The sequence below is a fragment of the Lissotriton helveticus genome, chromosome 3_1 (genome assembly GCF_964261635.1).
Source record: "Lissotriton helveticus chromosome 3_1, aLisHel1.1, whole genome shotgun sequence".
Taxonomy (NCBI): domain Eukaryota; kingdom Metazoa; phylum Chordata; class Amphibia; order Caudata; family Salamandridae; genus Lissotriton; species Lissotriton helveticus.
Genome location: NC_136061.1, coordinates 1,966,983,915 through 1,967,001,763, shown reverse-complemented (window position 1 = coordinate 1,967,001,763; position 17,849 = coordinate 1,966,983,915). Strand labels below are relative to the sequence as shown.

Here is a 17,849-nt window from a genome sequence, read left to right as displayed (position 1 = left end):
CTGTAGCACTTTCTCCATGCAGGTAAGGAAAACATATATTTGCGTTTCTGATATTTAATCCTGCAACAGCACACTTTCAAGTCCCATACATGACAATAGACGCGATTCAGGCCTCATTAAAAGTCAATGGGAGAAATACATTCTCCCTACATTATTTTTTAAATCTTCCACTTATCTTTTCTAAAATGTTGGCATGTATGGATGCTTGCACTACTGTTACTGAGGTATTCTTAATGTTTTTGAAGCTTGTATACTACTGCCTATAATTTACCTTTCTTGCGCCCTAGCGAATCTTGCTAAAACATGCGACCATATAAAAATCACAACAAATAGCTTTATTACTGAATACAGGGGGAGGACCACGTGTATGTATGTATTGCCTATGCTCTGGGGTTGATTTTGATGCCTAGCTGTCACTTTACACCTTTAGTCAGTCTCTGCGAGGTTTTAACAAAAAACGTTTTGCGTTTTAAGCTTTTTAAGCCTATACCGATGAATGAAAAGAAAATCTGCCAATTGCAGTATAGAAAAAGCGGCCGGCTTTATTTAGATAAGTAAATAAATAAATACATAAACAGTGTGCAGCTAAAAGTGTCACGTGACAAGGAGAGCCGAGCGATCCGATGCCGGTGTCCTGCCTTACGATCTGTTGCCAATGGATTCACATTTGCATAATGAACAGCGCATCCTTACTTTGTGCAGGGAGACCTGAAACTCTCTTTCTCTCCCACGAACTGCCAGTTGCTGTTGCTGACCACCTCCCGCAGGGCGATCACCAGTTCCTTCTGGACACCCTCTTCCATTATATGCCGTCTGCAGCTAGAACGTGCAGAAAAATTAAACGAACTGGCGCCTCCCTCTGGCTGCCTTCTTGGACAGGGAAGTTTTTCTTGACACTCAACATACGGCGGCCATCTTAGAAAGGGATTGTTCCCCCAAGTCTCTCAAGGAATCGACCGAATGGGCTTAGTGTCCACAGGTGGTTCAGGTGGTTTCTACTTTAACTAAAGAAATTCCGTGCCGATGTGTTTTTATTCATTTCACATCTGTACATTCTACAGCAATTTACTGCTCACAAGTCTAATAAAATAATAATGACCAAACTAAACTACCATGGGTCAGCACTACCAAGAGGGTCTATCAAGGGGATACCCTTGACCCTGTCAGAGAATGTCAACGAAGAAATACGTTTAATTGCAGCTCGAACGCCACCTAGTGGTGTATTGTGTTCAATAAATTCATGGCACAGATGGAAAGGCGTAAATTAGTAGATTTTGTGAAAATACACGTAAATCAATTAATCGATATTATTCCTTGCGCGAGGAGAAATATGGCAATTAAAGTGATCGTTCAGTGGAAACCAAAAAAGTTTGTATGTTTTATATAAATTCAAATGTAAACATGCACGATCTAAAATTCGGTAGACCTCTAATTATGCATGTTGTAAAGCCTTGTACAAGAATCTGTGGGGCAGATTCCCCGTGCGCCACATTTGCGCCACCGTTGTGTCACTTTTGTGACACAGCAGCGTCCGCCCGCCATCCTAATGACCCCCAATGACTCATATTAACATGAAAGTCAATGTATAGAAAATGTTACTTAAGGTAATGGGTGCTACAAGGTGTAATCATTCTTTCATCCATCATTCAGTCTTTCACCATTCATTCTGTGCTTCCATCTGTGTGCCCATCTATATCCAAACACATTCAATCATTTGCAAACATATCCACCATATATTCTTCCATCCATCATTTCACTAATCCATCCCTCCATCCACCCTTTCACTCATCCATCCATTATTTATCCAACCACCCTTTCACCCCATCCATCCGTACAGTCATCCATCCACTCTTCCACCCATCCATCTATTCACTCACCCATCCAGCTATCTACTCTTTTACCCATTCACTTACTCATCCATCCACCCATTCACTTACTCATCCATTCACCCAGTCACTTATCCTTCCACCCAACCCATTCAGTCATTCATCCTCCCTTTTTCTCGCCATCCCCCTTCACTTATCCATCCATCCACCCACCCATCTCCTCATCCATTCATGAATCCATCCATTGATCCTATTACTCATCCATCCTTTCACTCATCCATCCATCCGTTATCTCATCTATCCACCCTTTCACTTCACTCATCTATCCATCCTTTTGTCCATCTACCCCCTTTCACTCACTCATCAAACCTTAAATCCACCCTTGCACTCATCCATCGATTCACCCTTTCACTTATCAATTCATCCATCCGCCCATTCACTCGCCCATCATCTACCCTTTCACTCATCCATCCATCCATCCACACACCCATACATCCATCTTTTCTCTCATCCATACTTCCACTCATTCACTCATCCATCCATCCATCCTTTCATTATCTATCCATTCCCCCTTTCATTCATCCATTCATCCTTTCAGTAATCCATCCAGCCATTCACACATTCCTTCACTTATTTACTCACCCACCTTTTCACATTATGAGCTGAGCCTTTGTCTGCAGAGTTGCAGACAGAAGAGGCCCATCAAGAACTTCAGCTTGCTGTAGTTCCTAAAGCAAGCGGTGGGGGAGAGCTCACTATGCCCCTGCACATAGGCCGACTGAAAATGTAGAAGTCATGAAACATGCATGATGCACAATGCCAGGATGTGAGGTCACTGTGACATGGTTTTGTCTCCAGGGCTTTAAGTCGTGTAAAAAAACCTGGGGTGTCTCTTCAAAGCGGGTGTTTGATGTAATTAAGAGCGTGGTTTAAAACACCTAGGCTAAAATCTGCGCTTAGCATAGTGTTGCGCCCGACTGGTATTATGTTAGTTCTGTCATTGCATCCCGATATATAATACAGTAAGTATTATTACACCAACAACAAGTGAGGACTATTGGCTTTGTCAATGGTTGCTAGTCCCTTAAAATAAACAAGCATTTACAATGCAACGGTCTCGCCTTTGCAAAAGATAGAGCTATTGGCATTGTAAATGACAACATTTTTATTTATGTGTTGGTTTTGAAAACAGATAAATAAATGGCATTGTCATTTACAATGCCAATAGCTTAATCTCTCGCAAATGCCACACACAAACACACAGAACCACACCGAGCCCCCCCCCCACACACACACACACAGAGCCCTACACACACACAGAGCCACACACACACACACACACAGAGCCACACACACACACAGGGCCACACACACACACACAGAGCCACACACACCCAGAGCCACACACACACACACACAGCCACACACACACACACACACAGAGCCAGACACACAGAGCCACACACACACAGAGCCACACACAGAGCCACACACACACACAGAGCCACACACACGCACACACATACACACACACACACACACAGCCACGCACACACAGACAGAGCCACACACACACACAGAGCCACACTCAAACACACACAGAGCCACACACACACACACACACACAAATGGCACAAATGGCCGACCTGCTGAGGCAGGGAGAGTGCCGATGCCATACAAGCCAACATTTTTAAAGTACAAAGAATGACATTTTGCATCCCTTCATTTTTCCTATTGACATGTAAATGCAAAAAAAGACATTTAAGCAAGAGACCCCTATAAAGCAATTTTAAAAATAGAGTCTTCGCCTCAATCGTGCCTGTTGGCATGTTTGTGACGCCGGAAATCATGGCACGCTTTTGCTCAAGTCAGCACTGAATTATGTCACCACTGATGAAAAAACACTTTCAGGCCAATAAGGGAGATTCCAGGTGAGTGAGGGAGACTTCAGTCACGGGAAAGAGGCTGGTGGTTAGGGAGAGACTGGCTGAGTGAGGGAGATTTGTGGTAGAGTGGGGGAGGCTCTGTTACACGTGATGCTTCTCTTCGCTCAACTCGGCAGTGCCCTGACCCGGGCCAGGAAGTATACTCATAGACGCAAAGAATTAGGAATGTAAACTAAACAATTACTTGTTTTAAACCTTCCAGACCTGCAATAATCTTTAAGGTGGCGTAGGAGCCCGCTGCCCTAATTGACTCAAGAAAGCTCTCGTTTAAAATGTTTTTTGTCTGGGAGGAACATGGCGGCAGGCTGACGTCAGCCGTGGGAGCTCCAGACCGGGAGGTGGTTTCCCCGAAGAAAATGCTGTAACAGAGATGCCTAAACGGTGAGATGATGCAGATATCTTGCTTTTTATTGCAAGCCAACCTCTGATGGGAGTTTTTTCTTTTTCCTTATTTTCGGAGAAGTAAAACGAAGAGAAACGAGGAGAAACAGCGTCTCAATACCCCTGTATACATACCCGGCGCTAGGACCTGGCAGTTCCAGGCACAGGAAGGCGGGGGAGTGGCGAGCGAGGCAAGCGCCTGGGCGGTAGGCTATGGGCTGTAGCAGACAGACATCCGGATCCATGGTGGGTACAGAAGGCAGAGAAGCAGCCGGTGCAGTGGGACAAGCAGCGGCAGCAGGTACTGGTTCTTCGAAGGGGAGGAGGAGTAGTGTTGGTGATTCAGCGGGGGACCAAAAGGACCGGGCGAGTATTTGGAGGCATGCTAGGAGGCTATTGGCGAGAGTAAGCCTCAGATCGCCTCTGACTCGCAACTTCTTTTCTCACCCCCTATCGTTAAGAGAGGGGTCCCGGGGGGCCCAGGGGCCAAACTGTTCTGTGAGCTCTGCAGGGCGAAAGATAAGCGGGAAGGAGATAACATGCGATGCAGGCTGGGTGAAAGCGGAGAGAAACACGAGTAGGGGTCCTGTGGTTCTGAGTTACATACGGTGCAAGGGTATGGACCTAGGAACAAATCTAGACATAGATCATTCACACTCTCAACCACACTCTCACTCTTACCCACAGCGCAGAGTGGAATGAGGCAAAGCCCACGTAATTGACGCCTTAGAGGGTTGCCCGGTTGGGGAAGAGTGTAAAAATAAGAACAAGGATAAGGGCAAGGATAGGGAGTCCTCCCATGCGCCCCCAGTCCCACAGGTCAGGAATAGGTATCAATTAAGACCCAGACTTGCGTTGCAGAAAACGGGAGTTGAGTGCCCGAGCCCCGCAAGGGTAGTGGTGATACCGATTTCCCCTAAGGAAAAGAGAAGGGACAGGAGGAGCAACACTTCTAGGACGGGGGAGGCGAATAAACAAAGGCAGAAGCCCCCGGAAGCGCGTTGGACATTGCCAAAGCCCACTCCATCTCTGAAATCCTATTTCAAAATTATGAAATTATGGAAAAGGTGGTTGACCCTAAAGTGGGGGGGGTGGCAAGAAGCAGCCCGGGGTGGGACATACGGACAATACCCCAAGTGTTCCCAGCTCTGCCTCCCCCGGTCCCCTGCCGTCGGACAACCCTAATGCAACAGACGCTCCTAGTACCCTTAGCTTACTTAATCATAGACCACCTAGCATGCCGAGTATATCCTCCTCGGTACCTCTTACAAATAGATATACCGTGCTGGCAGAAATAGAGGATGTTCAGGCACAGGAGGGAGAATCAGAGCAAACAGAAACAGATGGAGCAGAGGATATATCTGTAAGGCAGAAGTTCCCTCACGCAGCTCAAGCTAGCTCTTTAACCCCCGTAACTACACGGGTAGTTGAAGCTAGGGCCGGCAATGTAATAACTGAATCAGCAAGCCCGGAAGCGGGTCTGTCGCAGATCGAGACTCTTCTTCTTAATCTTAGAGAAGACCTTTTGACAAAACTCGACAAAAAATTTGATACATCTGAGGCCAATCAAAAAATCATTCACGAGCAGTGCGCCAGTCTAGAACTGAAATTGGTCGATGTCTGCAAACGCACGCAGGTGTTAGAGGAAGAAGTTAATTTACTAACAGGGGCCTCAAAAAGACATGACAGGGACATTGAGACTCTAAGAGTGCAGAATAGAGCTCTACAGATGGACGTGGAAAGACTTGAAAATCATTCAAGAAGAAACAACTTGAAATTCTTGAAAATACCGGAAGGAGTGGAAAATGGGGATAATTCTCAGAGAGGGTGTCCTCAAGGATAGCCCAGGCATCAACCTAGAGGCCGAGATACAAAGAGCGCACAAAGACCCCTTTAGGCAGCGTCCGGGGAGGTCAGGTCCGAGGAAGATCCTGGTAAATTTCCTGACCTTTACGGTTAAAGAACTAATCCTGAGCAGAGCTTTGCAAGAGAAATCTCTACAATTTGGTTCAGCGCATTATCTTATTCGATCGGATGTGGGGAAGGTAACAGCGCAGAGGCAGTGGGAGCTAGGGAGCCGGATGCCGGACTTGAGGAGTCTGGGGGCGCAGGTGCAGATGAAATTCCCAGCTTTCTTGAGAGTGGTCTGGAAGAATAAGACGCATAATTTCACTTCAACACCAGAAGTCGATTCCTTCCTCACCCTAATGCGAGAAAGTGCACTTTAAGAAAGAGAAATATAAATCCCAAAAATTCTCAACAAAATGGGGAGGTGGGTGCCCTTGGGTGACAGAAGCTATAGCATAGGTCTTTAAGGCGGCTATAAAAGTGAAGACTACAACCAAGGGTACAGTCAGAAATTAAGTAACACATATATTAAGGTGAATAAGTGGGGACAGGGAGGCATAAGTAGCTTTAAGCAGAATTTTTTTTGGCGCGGGGAGGGAAAGAAAGGAAAGAAAGGGAAAAAGTAAAAAAAAAAAAGAAGGAGAAAGGGGGAAAAGAAGAAAGGGAAAAAAAGGGGGCACCTAGGTATTTTTGCACATTTTGTTTTTTTATATATATCCGAATCTCAAAAAGTTGGCGTACTCTCGAAGTCTAATCTACCATAGGGGATCACCACCCAGGGGTCTGGAGAGCTCTCAATTGGTGACATGTTCACCAGAAGAATCAAGGGGGGGGGGGTTCCTCAGGGGAGGGGGGTAGGAGGGTGGGGAGTAGGGGAAAAAAAGAAAAAAAATTAATCCTCAATATATGTATGAAATAAAATTACACTCACGCGGGGGGCTGGCCTAGAATCCCCAAAGTAGGCATAGAGCAGCATGGTCAACATGATATGTAGAATAAAACTAATAAGGGGTTAAGGGATAGGAAGAAAGCGGGAAGGATTATTGATTTTCTGTTTAATTCAGGGGCTCATATCTGTCTACTCGAGGAGACGCATCTAGAGAGGGAAGAGTGCAATCTAATATTCGGTAGATGTAGGTTGATCCAGGATGTCGTCTGCTCGGAACACGGTGGCAGTACGCGAGGGGTGGCAATAATTATCAGAGCAGGCACAGGGATTAGGCTTATTAAACATGAGACAGATAATTCAGGTAGGTGGTTGGTGACATCTTTGATTGCTGGGAGTACCCCTTTTACGTGTGCATTCTATTATGGTCCGAACCTGGATGCTCCTGGGGCTCTGTTGAAACTCAAAATCAATCTAATAGAGACAGAGGGTCCCATAATTCTTGGGGGCAATTTCAATTTAATCTTTGATAGAGAACTGGATCGAACCTCAAGAGTGAAATTTACACCCCCAAAAAAAACTAGACTGGAGCTGAAGAACATAATGCGGGACTTTAACTTGATAGATATTTGGAGGTTCAGAAATCCGGGGAAAAGGGATTATTCCTTCTACAGTAGAAGATATGGACATCATTCTAGGATAGATTTTTTTTTATTGGATAAAACTCTTACATCAGCAGTTGACTCAATATCATATATTCCAGCAATTCTGTCAGACCATTCAATTGTGGAGATGGTGATTAGTCTGAAGCAAAAAATGCAGCAAAGGAGATGGACATTGGATCGGACGCTGCTATTGCAAGAGGGGGTCAGACAGGACTTAGTGGCCCAGTCGGAGGAGTACTCGAGGGTCAACATCGGGACAGAAAGTAAACAAACGGTCTGGGATACATATAAAGCCTTCTCTCGAGGCCTCTTAACAACCCTGATGATAAGGAGGAATAGATTGGGGAGAGAGAGAAGGGAAGCAAGGATTTTGAGAATCAAATTCAAAGAATCAGAGTTGCAAAGGGCATCAGTAGAAGAATCCGATAATAGACTATCACTTCAGAAGGAATTGGATTGTCTGCGGGCAGAATATCAAGCGGTGATAGATAAAGCTTTGAAGGAAAAGTGGGATACAAGCAATTTGCAACATTTCGCATTTGGCGAGAAGTGTGGGAGACTTTTAGAGTGGAAAGCCCGAGCAGACAGAACAAGGAATCAAATAGACAGTTTAGTATTAACAAGCACGGGGGAAAAAACTAATGATGACGACCTCATTAGGGAAGAGACAATGAGGTACATGCAGTCTCTATACGGAACCAACCCATCTCTGAGTAGGCAGCAGACAGAAACATGGCTCGTTAACGCACAGCTCCCTGAGTTGGCAGATTCAGACAGGTCTTTTCTCAGTTCAGAAATAAGGGAAGGAGAAGTGAGGACTCAGTTGTTGAAGATGGTCAAGGGCAAGGCCGCAGGTCCAGATGGGCTTCCAGTGGAATTATACAAGATCGTACAAGAGCAGGTAATAGGTGTTTTGACTTTATTGTTTAACGAAATTTTACTTCAAGGGGGGCAGGCTCCAAGATCATGGGCTGAGGCTATAATCACATTACTATTGAAGCCAAATAAGGATCCGAGTAGGATAGAGTCTTATAGGTCCATCTCCTTATTAAATGTAGATTATAAGGTATTCGCAGGGGTGTTGGCAAGTAGACTAGCGAAGGTAGTAAAATCGGTGGTACATCGCGATCAAAGGGGATTTATTCCGGATAGGCAACTCAATGAGTTGACCTTTCAAGTAGTTGCCGCGATAGATGTTGCTCAAGAGAAGAAGTTGCCCCTGACCATTGTGGCAGTCGACGCCGCCAAGGCCTTTGACCAGGTAGACTGGGACTACCTTTGGATGACGATGGAAAATGTTGGCTTCCCTAAAAGTTTTATAACAGCCATTAAGCTACTATATTCGGCCCCAACAGCAAAAGTCTTAGTAAATGGCTCCCTGACGGAACAGATATGCATTACCCAAGACACGCGTCAGGGCTGTCCTTTATCCCCCGAATAGCTTGGCAAAAATTAAGGAGAGGTCTAAAGACAGGAGGGCTTGCTTTTCCTGATTTACTTTTGTATTGCCAAGCTTTCCACTTCAAGCATTTTAGAACCATGGCTGGTCGATTGGACCAATCATCGATGGGTTTGCTATTCTCTGCCTTGTTAAAAGATGTCCCTCAGGGATCGAGTTTCTTCCTTTATAAGTTCGGGGACCCAAAATTCTTCAAAAAAGTAAGGTTGAAGATTTTGGGGACAGTTTTGAAAAACTGGGTATTTGTGAGGAACAAACTGAACATTCCTTATTATGCGTCACAGGCCCCGATATGGGATTCTCCCGGTCTTCCAGCATGCCTAAATGACCTTTTATCACTACCACTAAAACAGGCTGGGTTGGAATGCTGGGGGGATCTGCAGGAAGATGGACAGCTCTTAAGCTGGGACATGCTCTCCAACCTAACAAGGGGGACCTTGACCAGGTTTAAATATTATCAACTATCAGGTTGGTGGGCAATGAGACCCGTAAGACCCGCGGATAATAATCCCCCTAATTCCAAATTTGATGCGGTAACGAGAGGGGGCAAGTGGAAGAGTCAAATATCTTTCTGGTATTCAGCACTGTTAGAGGGTGAGGAGGTGACAGAGGCTGAAATTAGCAAAGTATGGAGCAACGCTATAAACCCGGCTAGTGGGTCCTTTATGGAGCTTTGGCACGACTCTTTCAGAATGTTAAACGCTGTAATTAAGCCAGCAGCTCTGAAAAGAACCATCTGTTTACAATGTATAGGGTCTATATAACACCTAAGAAATTGGCTAAATACTCTAACATAGATTACCACAGTCCGAGGTGTGGCTATCTGAAAGCAGATGATGTACATATGTTCGTTGATTGTCCCGAATTAGAGGAATATTGGAGTAAGATAAGGGAATTCTTGGAAGATGTCCTTTCAATGCCCATATCAGTTTCAACGTTTACTATAATATCAGGGCTTATCACGACCTATCAGGTAAACAATCTCCCCACGAAATTTGTTTTTTATATCATCTTGTTGGCAAGGCGTGAGATCTGTAGGGTGTGGAAGGATCCAACTCCCCCTACTTTTGCTAATTGCCTACGGTAGATCATGATAACAAGTAAATCAGATATGGCATGTGATCCCACGAGTGAGACCAATGTTTGGAAGGCCTTGGTGGCATGGCAACTTCGGTGATTGGTATTCCAATGATTTGTCTGGAGCCCTGCTGGTTCCCATGACTCCTAAGTAGCATGGGTGCCCAAAGATCGGCGAAAAAAGGAGTATGGAGGGGAAGGTAGTGGCTACTTGAGGGTGCAGGCTTACCACTTTGCTTTTGGCCGTAAACAACGAGGGCCGGTACAGAACGACCAATGGTGCATGGAGGTGCCAGCTTCCCATCAAGAGTTCCCTTCGTGATATATGAGGATTACCAAAAAAAATGTCTTTTGTCTGCCCTGGGGAGCGTTCTGTATTGCATTTGTACGGATTTAGCAAAGTGTAAATCCTCAGCCCGTCCTCAGATGCGTGGGCCGGCCCGAGGCCTCAGTGCGAACTTGCCACCTCTATGACAAGTGTTGGAATGTCCCCGGATGTCCTTGGCTTCTATTGGTGTCTTTCACAACAATGAGTTCCCTGTCAACAGTATTGGCCATGAGCACGCATCGCTAATACCCTTCAGTGGCTCATTTTTAATGTAAAAGGAATATTGCACGTTGTTTTAATCGCAGCACCTACGCGCATTGTGTGTTCCCTGGCCGTGCCGTGCAAGGGGGCAATGGGGACTGCCTTCTCGCGCTGCCTTGCATCCAATGGCAGATTTGCCCTTTCCTGATAAGGCACTGCTGATAAAGGGAATTTGCTATCAGCATTGGGGGCCAGTGCATAAGTGTGGTAACATTAGGGCGCTCACGGCTGGTCACGTTGCACTGGATGGCCTGCGGTTGTGCAGCTGGGGCTGTTTATATTGGCACAAGGCGATTTCAAGCAGCAATGTACAGGCCACCGGATACGTTGACAAAGGCACAAGGTCACGGCAGCTGTAGGCCCGCACCAGCCGCCACAGCGCAGACCGGGGGTGACAGTGTTGATATAATAGGGAAGTATGTATGAAGGATGTAATAATGCTTTCCCCACATGCTAACTAATATTTGAACCGATTTACAATGTTCTGTTGCATTATGCGTTCGGGCCCTTTTATCTCAATTGGTTATGGTGTGGTGCTAAGAATAACATGGTTGCAGGTTCGAGCCACATACAGGTCAGTTATTTTACTACAGATTCTGTATCGTCTGGACAATGCTTTCCTTCCCTGGATTGTCTCACCCACAATTTTTAGCCAAGTGTCCATGCAGCCGTAATGGCGGCCGCCTCGCACAGGGTTGCACATTTATGTTGGGGCTATTGCAGTGCTTTACGGTGAGGGGCGAGTTCAAGTCAATGGGTATATGGCTTTGGGGCAGCTTATTTTAAGAGGAACGTTTATTTTGTGGTTTGTGCGATTACATGGGTGGGTGCGCAAACATAGGTCAGCCAGCCCCTTAGCAGGTTACGTCCCTAAACTTGGAGTCTTTCGGTTTCAGAAGCAACAAAAAAGTAAAGCAATGGAATCAAACAAATGGTGGAAGACTTAAGCCAAAAGCAACTTGGAGGGAAGATTAAGGGGGAGAACAGGGCGGACAGAATGGTCCTGGCGCGAATCAACCGGAAGTTAGTGAAAGTGGCACCAGGGGACTATGGGAGGGAGGTATTGCACGAACCGGACAGCCTCTTAAGTTGATTTCTCTTTCCAGACAAAGGCGCACATGCATACCGAGCAAAGTGAGCCGCCAAGAGGTATTATAGACTAGATTGTTCCAAGCGCCGGCGAACGAGCAAAGCAAGCTAAATAGAAGTCAGCGTTCACTTCACCGCGCTGAACCAGTCCATAATGGAGGAGCAGAGCTCGCCAGCCCTATTCTCTATGGATGAGACCCCCGATCGGACGACGTACACATTTCTCTTTTAGCCCCGTCCTTTTCAGACTGGGCTCCCGGACTTCCTGCTGACTTAAAAGGTTTCTTATCTTCTTTATGGGGCCATTTCGACCCAGGAAGAAGATAAGAAAGCTTTTACTACAAACGTAAGGCAAGGAACCCAGTCTGAAAAAGACGGGGCTTAGAGAGAAAGAAGACCGTCACTAGGACAGCCAATGGAGAAGAGGGGCAGGGCTTAACCCTCGCTAGTGAAGTACACTCTAAAACATAAAATCTCGCGATCTCGACTGCGCATGTGCGCAGTACGCCACGCGAGACCTAAAAAGCAGCGCCCATGGCTTTGTTGAATATAAAATTGAAAATACTTCAGTTCTAAAATGACGAGACAGAGAAAGAACGATAAAACGTTCTTTTTAACTTGTTTTACAGGCTTCTTTAAATGAAATGTCTCTAACGTTGCAGCATGAGCGTTGTACTTTTTATGTAACAGAATGCTCTGCTGTACACTGAGGCAGGAGGAGACCACAACATGCTTTTAACACCCCATACTGCCCCATTGTCATTCTGTATGTGGCAATTACCCGGCATACAGAATGACAATGGGCGGGTGGGGCTGCTCTTGTGCTCGAGGAGGAGTGCGAGGTGGCCCCATCAGGGAGGGTGAGGCCTCTCACAGGGGAGCAGTGCTGCTCCCTGTGATGGGCAAAATGACGGACAAAAGGCGTCCGTAAAAGGAATCCTCACGGACAATGGACGTAAGGTCCCAATTACGGACGGTCCGTGAAATTTACGGACGATTGGTCACCCTAACCACGCGAGATCCAAGTGCTTATGCAGGGTGCCCCAAGTGGCAAATAGAGGCCCTTTCCCTCTGCACTGCAGGCTATTGTATCCTTTGTACTTTGTCAACTAGTAAGGCATGGGTTAAACCTGTCCCTGCACACCCTCATCACTGATCTCAGTTACAGCCAAAATCCCATGCACTTCATATTTATTCACATTTCCCATAGCACCCATAGTGTTGGTTGTTTCAGGAAAAAAGTGCATGTGTTTTGGGTTGGGAGGGGATGCCTGGGCTGGGAATAACCTGTTCTGAGTATCAGGAATATGCACTCTGTTCTAGCTGTGGAACAGACGGTGCACTGGTCTTTGTAGGTTAGAGTGTGTGCACTGGAGATTTAATTAGGGGTACCGAAAAGTGGATGATGTGAAACCCATGGTGTGCAGCAATTTCAGTGGTGTAGCTTCAGGGAGGTTGTTGTGGATGTTACACCCCCCTATGAATTTTTTTTCTGATAAATAATTGGGTACCGGTGCTTTCAGTGGGTATGGTGAGGTATCTGTCGGATTTCACCAGCAATGTTTACATACACACTGACAAAAATGCACACACACGCTCTCCATTTCTCTGTTTTGAAAGTGTACACAAAATGTTTGTAAGTTTACAAAATACTGTGTTTTCCTTCACTTAGTACCTCTATCACTCTGCATTCATCTTCCTTTCCATTGCCCCTTAAGCCCCTCTCATGTGCACTGTCCCCTTATAATGCATATCTACATTATATGCCTGTGTGATTGTTGGACAATCTGAAGCTCAACCTCCCCCCACCCCAATCTTACTGACCAAGCTACGTCCCTGAGCAGTCTCTGCACAGCGGCTGAGGATCACACATGGGCAGAACGTCAGAATAATTCTATCTACCCCACCTATAGAATATAAAAGTAGGGTATTGGGGCCATACAAGCACAAAAGGAAGAGGTCTATGAATAACACAGGGAATGCATCAATGCAAACGGGCTGCCGAGGATCACACTGCAGAGATTGTGCATGCACCTAGAGAAAAACAGAATTGAGTCCTGCTTTGTACACTGGGAATTAGTGACTTCTGTATTATTGTGCTATGAGGTAGCGGTCCATGACTAAAAGCACTAAATATGCGCATTGTTTTGAAATTGTATTGCTCATGATATAAGACAGGCTGCTGCAAACCATGCATACATTTAGTGTCCAATAAAAAAGCAAGTGTTAACCTTCCAATTCAGGGATTTTGCAACAGTTTGAAGACATTTTTAGAACTTCTCATTGCTCAAAAGAGTGTAATTTCTGATATTTCTTTCTTTCCATGCACTTCATTGCTTGGTTTACTGGCAATATTTATTTATTTGTGTTTTATAGAGCGCGAACTTGACCCATTAGGGTATCAGAGCGTTTTACAGGATTAACAAGTTGTATACAAGAGACTTAGAAGGAGGGGTGGCAACATTTGGGAAAAAAACATGTAAATACATTTTAAGAGAGCAAGTGGTCCCAGATCCCAAAATGGGATGCCCGGAGGTGCCGGGTGGATAGCATCCAGATAATCGAAGGTGTGGCAGTAATCTGAAGTAAAACAAAGTTGCTGAAGTGATTGCAAAGAAAGATTTAGGAGAGGAATTTGCCTATTAGGAAGGTTTTGGCCTCCTCTTTAAAGCGTGCCAGAGATGGAATTCTTCTAATGGCGGGCCGGAGTGAGTTCCATATTCTTGGTGCGGCCCCAGAGAAGGTCCAATTGTAAGTTATTTGTTTTAGCAAGCTTGCTGGTTGGAGCAAGAGGTTTCTGATGGACTGGGAGTTTTTTAGCTCCTCTGGATACCACAGGTTTCTGGGCGATAAATGCAGGGGAGTTTGTGTATAGAGCCTTGTGCGTGATACATGCCAGTTGAAGTTGGATTCTGGCCTCAACAGGAAGCCAGTTCAGAGCTTTCAGGTGTGGTGAGATGTGGTAGCGTTCCTTGAACCTGTTAGTAGTCTGGGGGCCCTGTTGAGGCAGGCTTTTAATGGAGCCAGGGAGATCTTGAGTAGACCCGAGAGGGCAGAGCATCCATATTCCAGTCTAGAGATGACTTGTGCCTGGACTGCAATTATTAGATCGGGAGTGTCACGGAAAGGTTTCAGTTTTCTTAGGTAGCTCAGGTAAAATCTGGCTGATTTGGCCATGAGTTCATGTGGTCATGCATGTTCAAGCTTCAGTCTAGGGCTATTCCAAGGGATTTGGAGGAGTCCACTATGATCGGTGGGCAGTTTAAAGCTGTGATCACCTTAATCCATTCCTGAATGTCAGGGTTGGTTTTGGGTTGGGAGATTAGTAGAAATTCAGTTTTATTTGTGTTGAGATTGAGCTGGTTAGAGGTGAGCCATTGGACAGTCAATTTCAAGGCCTCATTCAGGGAAAGAATATCCTCAGGAGAAGTGATTTTGATGTAGATCTGGGTGTTATTGGCATACATGTGGTAGGAGATATTTGCGGTGGGTAGCTCTTCGGCTAGCGGTTTGAGGTAAAGATTGAAGAGGGTAGGAGACAGGGTTGATCCTTGGGGGACTCCAACTGTGATCGGGGAGGGAGCGGAAAAGTTATCGTTGATTAGGAATCTCTGTGACCGGTTCTGGAGGAAGGACCTAAACCATTCAAGAACAGAGCCATCCAGTCCCATCTTGAGTTTGAGGCGTTCAAGGGGTTTTCCGTGGTTTACCGTATCGAAAGCCGAGGATAGATCTAGGAGGATTAGGAGACAGGTTTTGCCTTGATCAAGGGCTTGGAGGGCATCAGCCACGATGTGGAGAAGGGTGGTTTCAGTGCTGTGCCCAGGCCTGAATCTGGATTGGAAGTCGTCTAGTAGGTGGAAGTTGGTGATGTGTTGGCTCAACTGCTGTTGCACACATTTCCTCTATAACGTTAGCTAGAAGTGGGATATTAGATACAGGTCTAAAGTTGTCAGGGAAGCAGGATACAGCGTGGTTTTTTTAAGATGGGGAGGACTTTGCCGGCTTTCAGAGAGTCAGATATTGACCCCTGTAGAAGGGAAGCGTTGATTATTGCAGTCCAACTAAGAATGATAGATTGAGAGGCGGCGGCTAAGCAGTTCGAGTGGAGAGGGTCATTAAAGTGGTTGTTCGGGTTTATGGAGGATGGAATTTTCTAGACGGAATGTTCGTCATAAGCTTTGAAGTTGGACCACTGCGCTTGTTTTTTGGGTGATGACCGGGGGGGCAGTGGAGGCAGATCCGGAAGGGGTTGGGAGTAAGTGGCGGATCTAAGTTAGTTTCCTAGGGCAGTGATTTTGTCAGAGAAGAAGGAGGAGAATTCCTCGCATGATATTAGGGATTTAGGGGTTTCTTTAGAGGTTTTAGCCAGTTTGTTAGATTGGTGTTTGACCATTTTGAAGAGCTTGCGAGGTCTGTTTGTGGCGTTCCCCAGTTCTGATCTGAAGAATTATTTTTTTGAGTTGAGGATGTTCCTATTATAGGCATTTCTGGTCTGATGGAGAAGTTTTAAATGTGCGGCTAAAGGGTGCTGTCTCCAGTTTCTTTCTGTCTGCCAGAGGGATCTCCTCTCATTGTTGAGGGACCCGTTGAACCAGTGGTTTCTGTCTTTGATTTGGCTTCCTTTTAGTTTTAGCGGCGGAGCAAGATCATCAAGAATGTTAGATATAGTCGCAGAGTAATGGTCATTGAGGTCGTTGACCGTTGTAATATGAGGGGGGTCAGACTTGCAGGAAGCAGCCAGTTCCCCGTGATTAAGGTTCTTGGTGTCTTTAACCCAATGTTTTGGAATCACAGGTTGCGGTGCCCTTGTCTTGTGGGTGCCAGGTAATACGAAAGTGATAGCGTGGGGGTCAGCCCAGTCGCATGGGTCTATAGAGATAAGCTTGACCGCTGACTCCTTAGCGATGATCCAGTCTAGAGTGACTCCTTTCGAGTGTGTTGGGAGTGAGCAGGCTTGGGTAAGGGCTTGGTCGGCCATGAAGTCTTTGATGGCGTTGACCTGAGGATCCTTGAGGTTGTTCCAGTGCAGATTGAAGTCACCAAGGAAAATTTCTTTAGAGGTGAAGGAAACCTTGGCTGTGGTGATTTCCATGAGGTGGTCAGTGAAGGTGTAATTCATGCCTGGATAAAACATGTGCAGACAACACAGTTGGGTGGTGTTGCTGTATATGGCAAGTGCAAGGTATTCGCAGGAGTCTGTGGAATCTGCCAGAAGTTCAGTGACAAGGAGGTTAGAGCGGTAGATGCTGGCAATGCCTCCCCGTTTTTTTAGATTGCCTTGCCAGCCTTGCGATGTTATAGTTGGGAGAGACTAAGAGGTCTAGGCAGGCAGATGAGGATTTATTGAGCCATGATTCGGTCAGAATTGCTAAGTCAAGTTTCTGTTTCAGGATGAGATCGGTGAAATCAGTGGAATGCTTAACTGCTGAGCGGCACTTAATTAGGAGGCCAGACAAAGGGGGGTCGGAGAGAGTATTGTGAGTTGGGGCGGACCAGGGTACTAGCGCTAGGTTGCCATCAACCACACTTCTGTTGTGGAGGGTAGCTGATCTGTTGGGGTTGATTGCAACCGTGCGGATAGCATGTTCGTCATTCATGTCTAGTGGACATGGGGTTACTGGGGCTGAACTGTAGGTAAGGAGGATAGCTAGAATTTTCTCTTCTGTGAGGTCTAGTGGACTTGCAGTTACAGGGGCAGAATTGTAAGACAGGAGGAGGGCTTGAATTTACTCCTCCGAGAGGTGGTAGGGCTGCTTGCAAGGGCAAAGGTGTCTCAAGGATAGCGGTAAAGGGTGGTGGGGGGACTCGGTGAAAGGTGGGGGAGTAGAGTTCAGTGGGAGCTTGAAGTTCGAGAAGGAGAGTTCAATGAGGTGAAGGAGGTTCTTTAGTTCCAGAATGGAGTTATGGATGCTCTGAATTAGTTTGGCTGCTCTGTGGTGCAGAGTTGTAATATCCATATAAGAGGGAAGAGCTTGTGGGCAGGAGGTCAATGGTTCGGGAAGAATTCTGTTGGCATGCGCTGGTAGGATGGCAGTCGGGCTAAGTCGACCTGTGTCACTCGAGTGTTACTCTAAGTGTCA

At 46.1% G+C, this 17,849-nt stretch overlaps 1 protein-coding gene across 2 annotated transcripts in view; it reads right to left on the bottom strand.

The window, feature by feature from the left end:
* The window catches only part of LOC144824035 (uncharacterized protein HI_0077-like), a 105,810-nt gene extending 104,924 nt beyond the window's left edge, over window positions 1-886 (bottom strand). The window contains exon 1 of one of the 2 annotated variants that reach the window (XM_078683077.1): window positions 694-886. In XM_078683077.1, the coding sequence (XP_078539203.1) occupies window positions 694-803 (110 nt within the window). In that variant the 5' untranslated portion in view covers window positions 804-886. The remainder of the gene's footprint in view (window positions 1-693) is intronic. The other variant, XM_078683075.1, reaches the window with a different exon arrangement.
* Window positions 887-17,849: the final 16,963 nt, after the last annotated feature.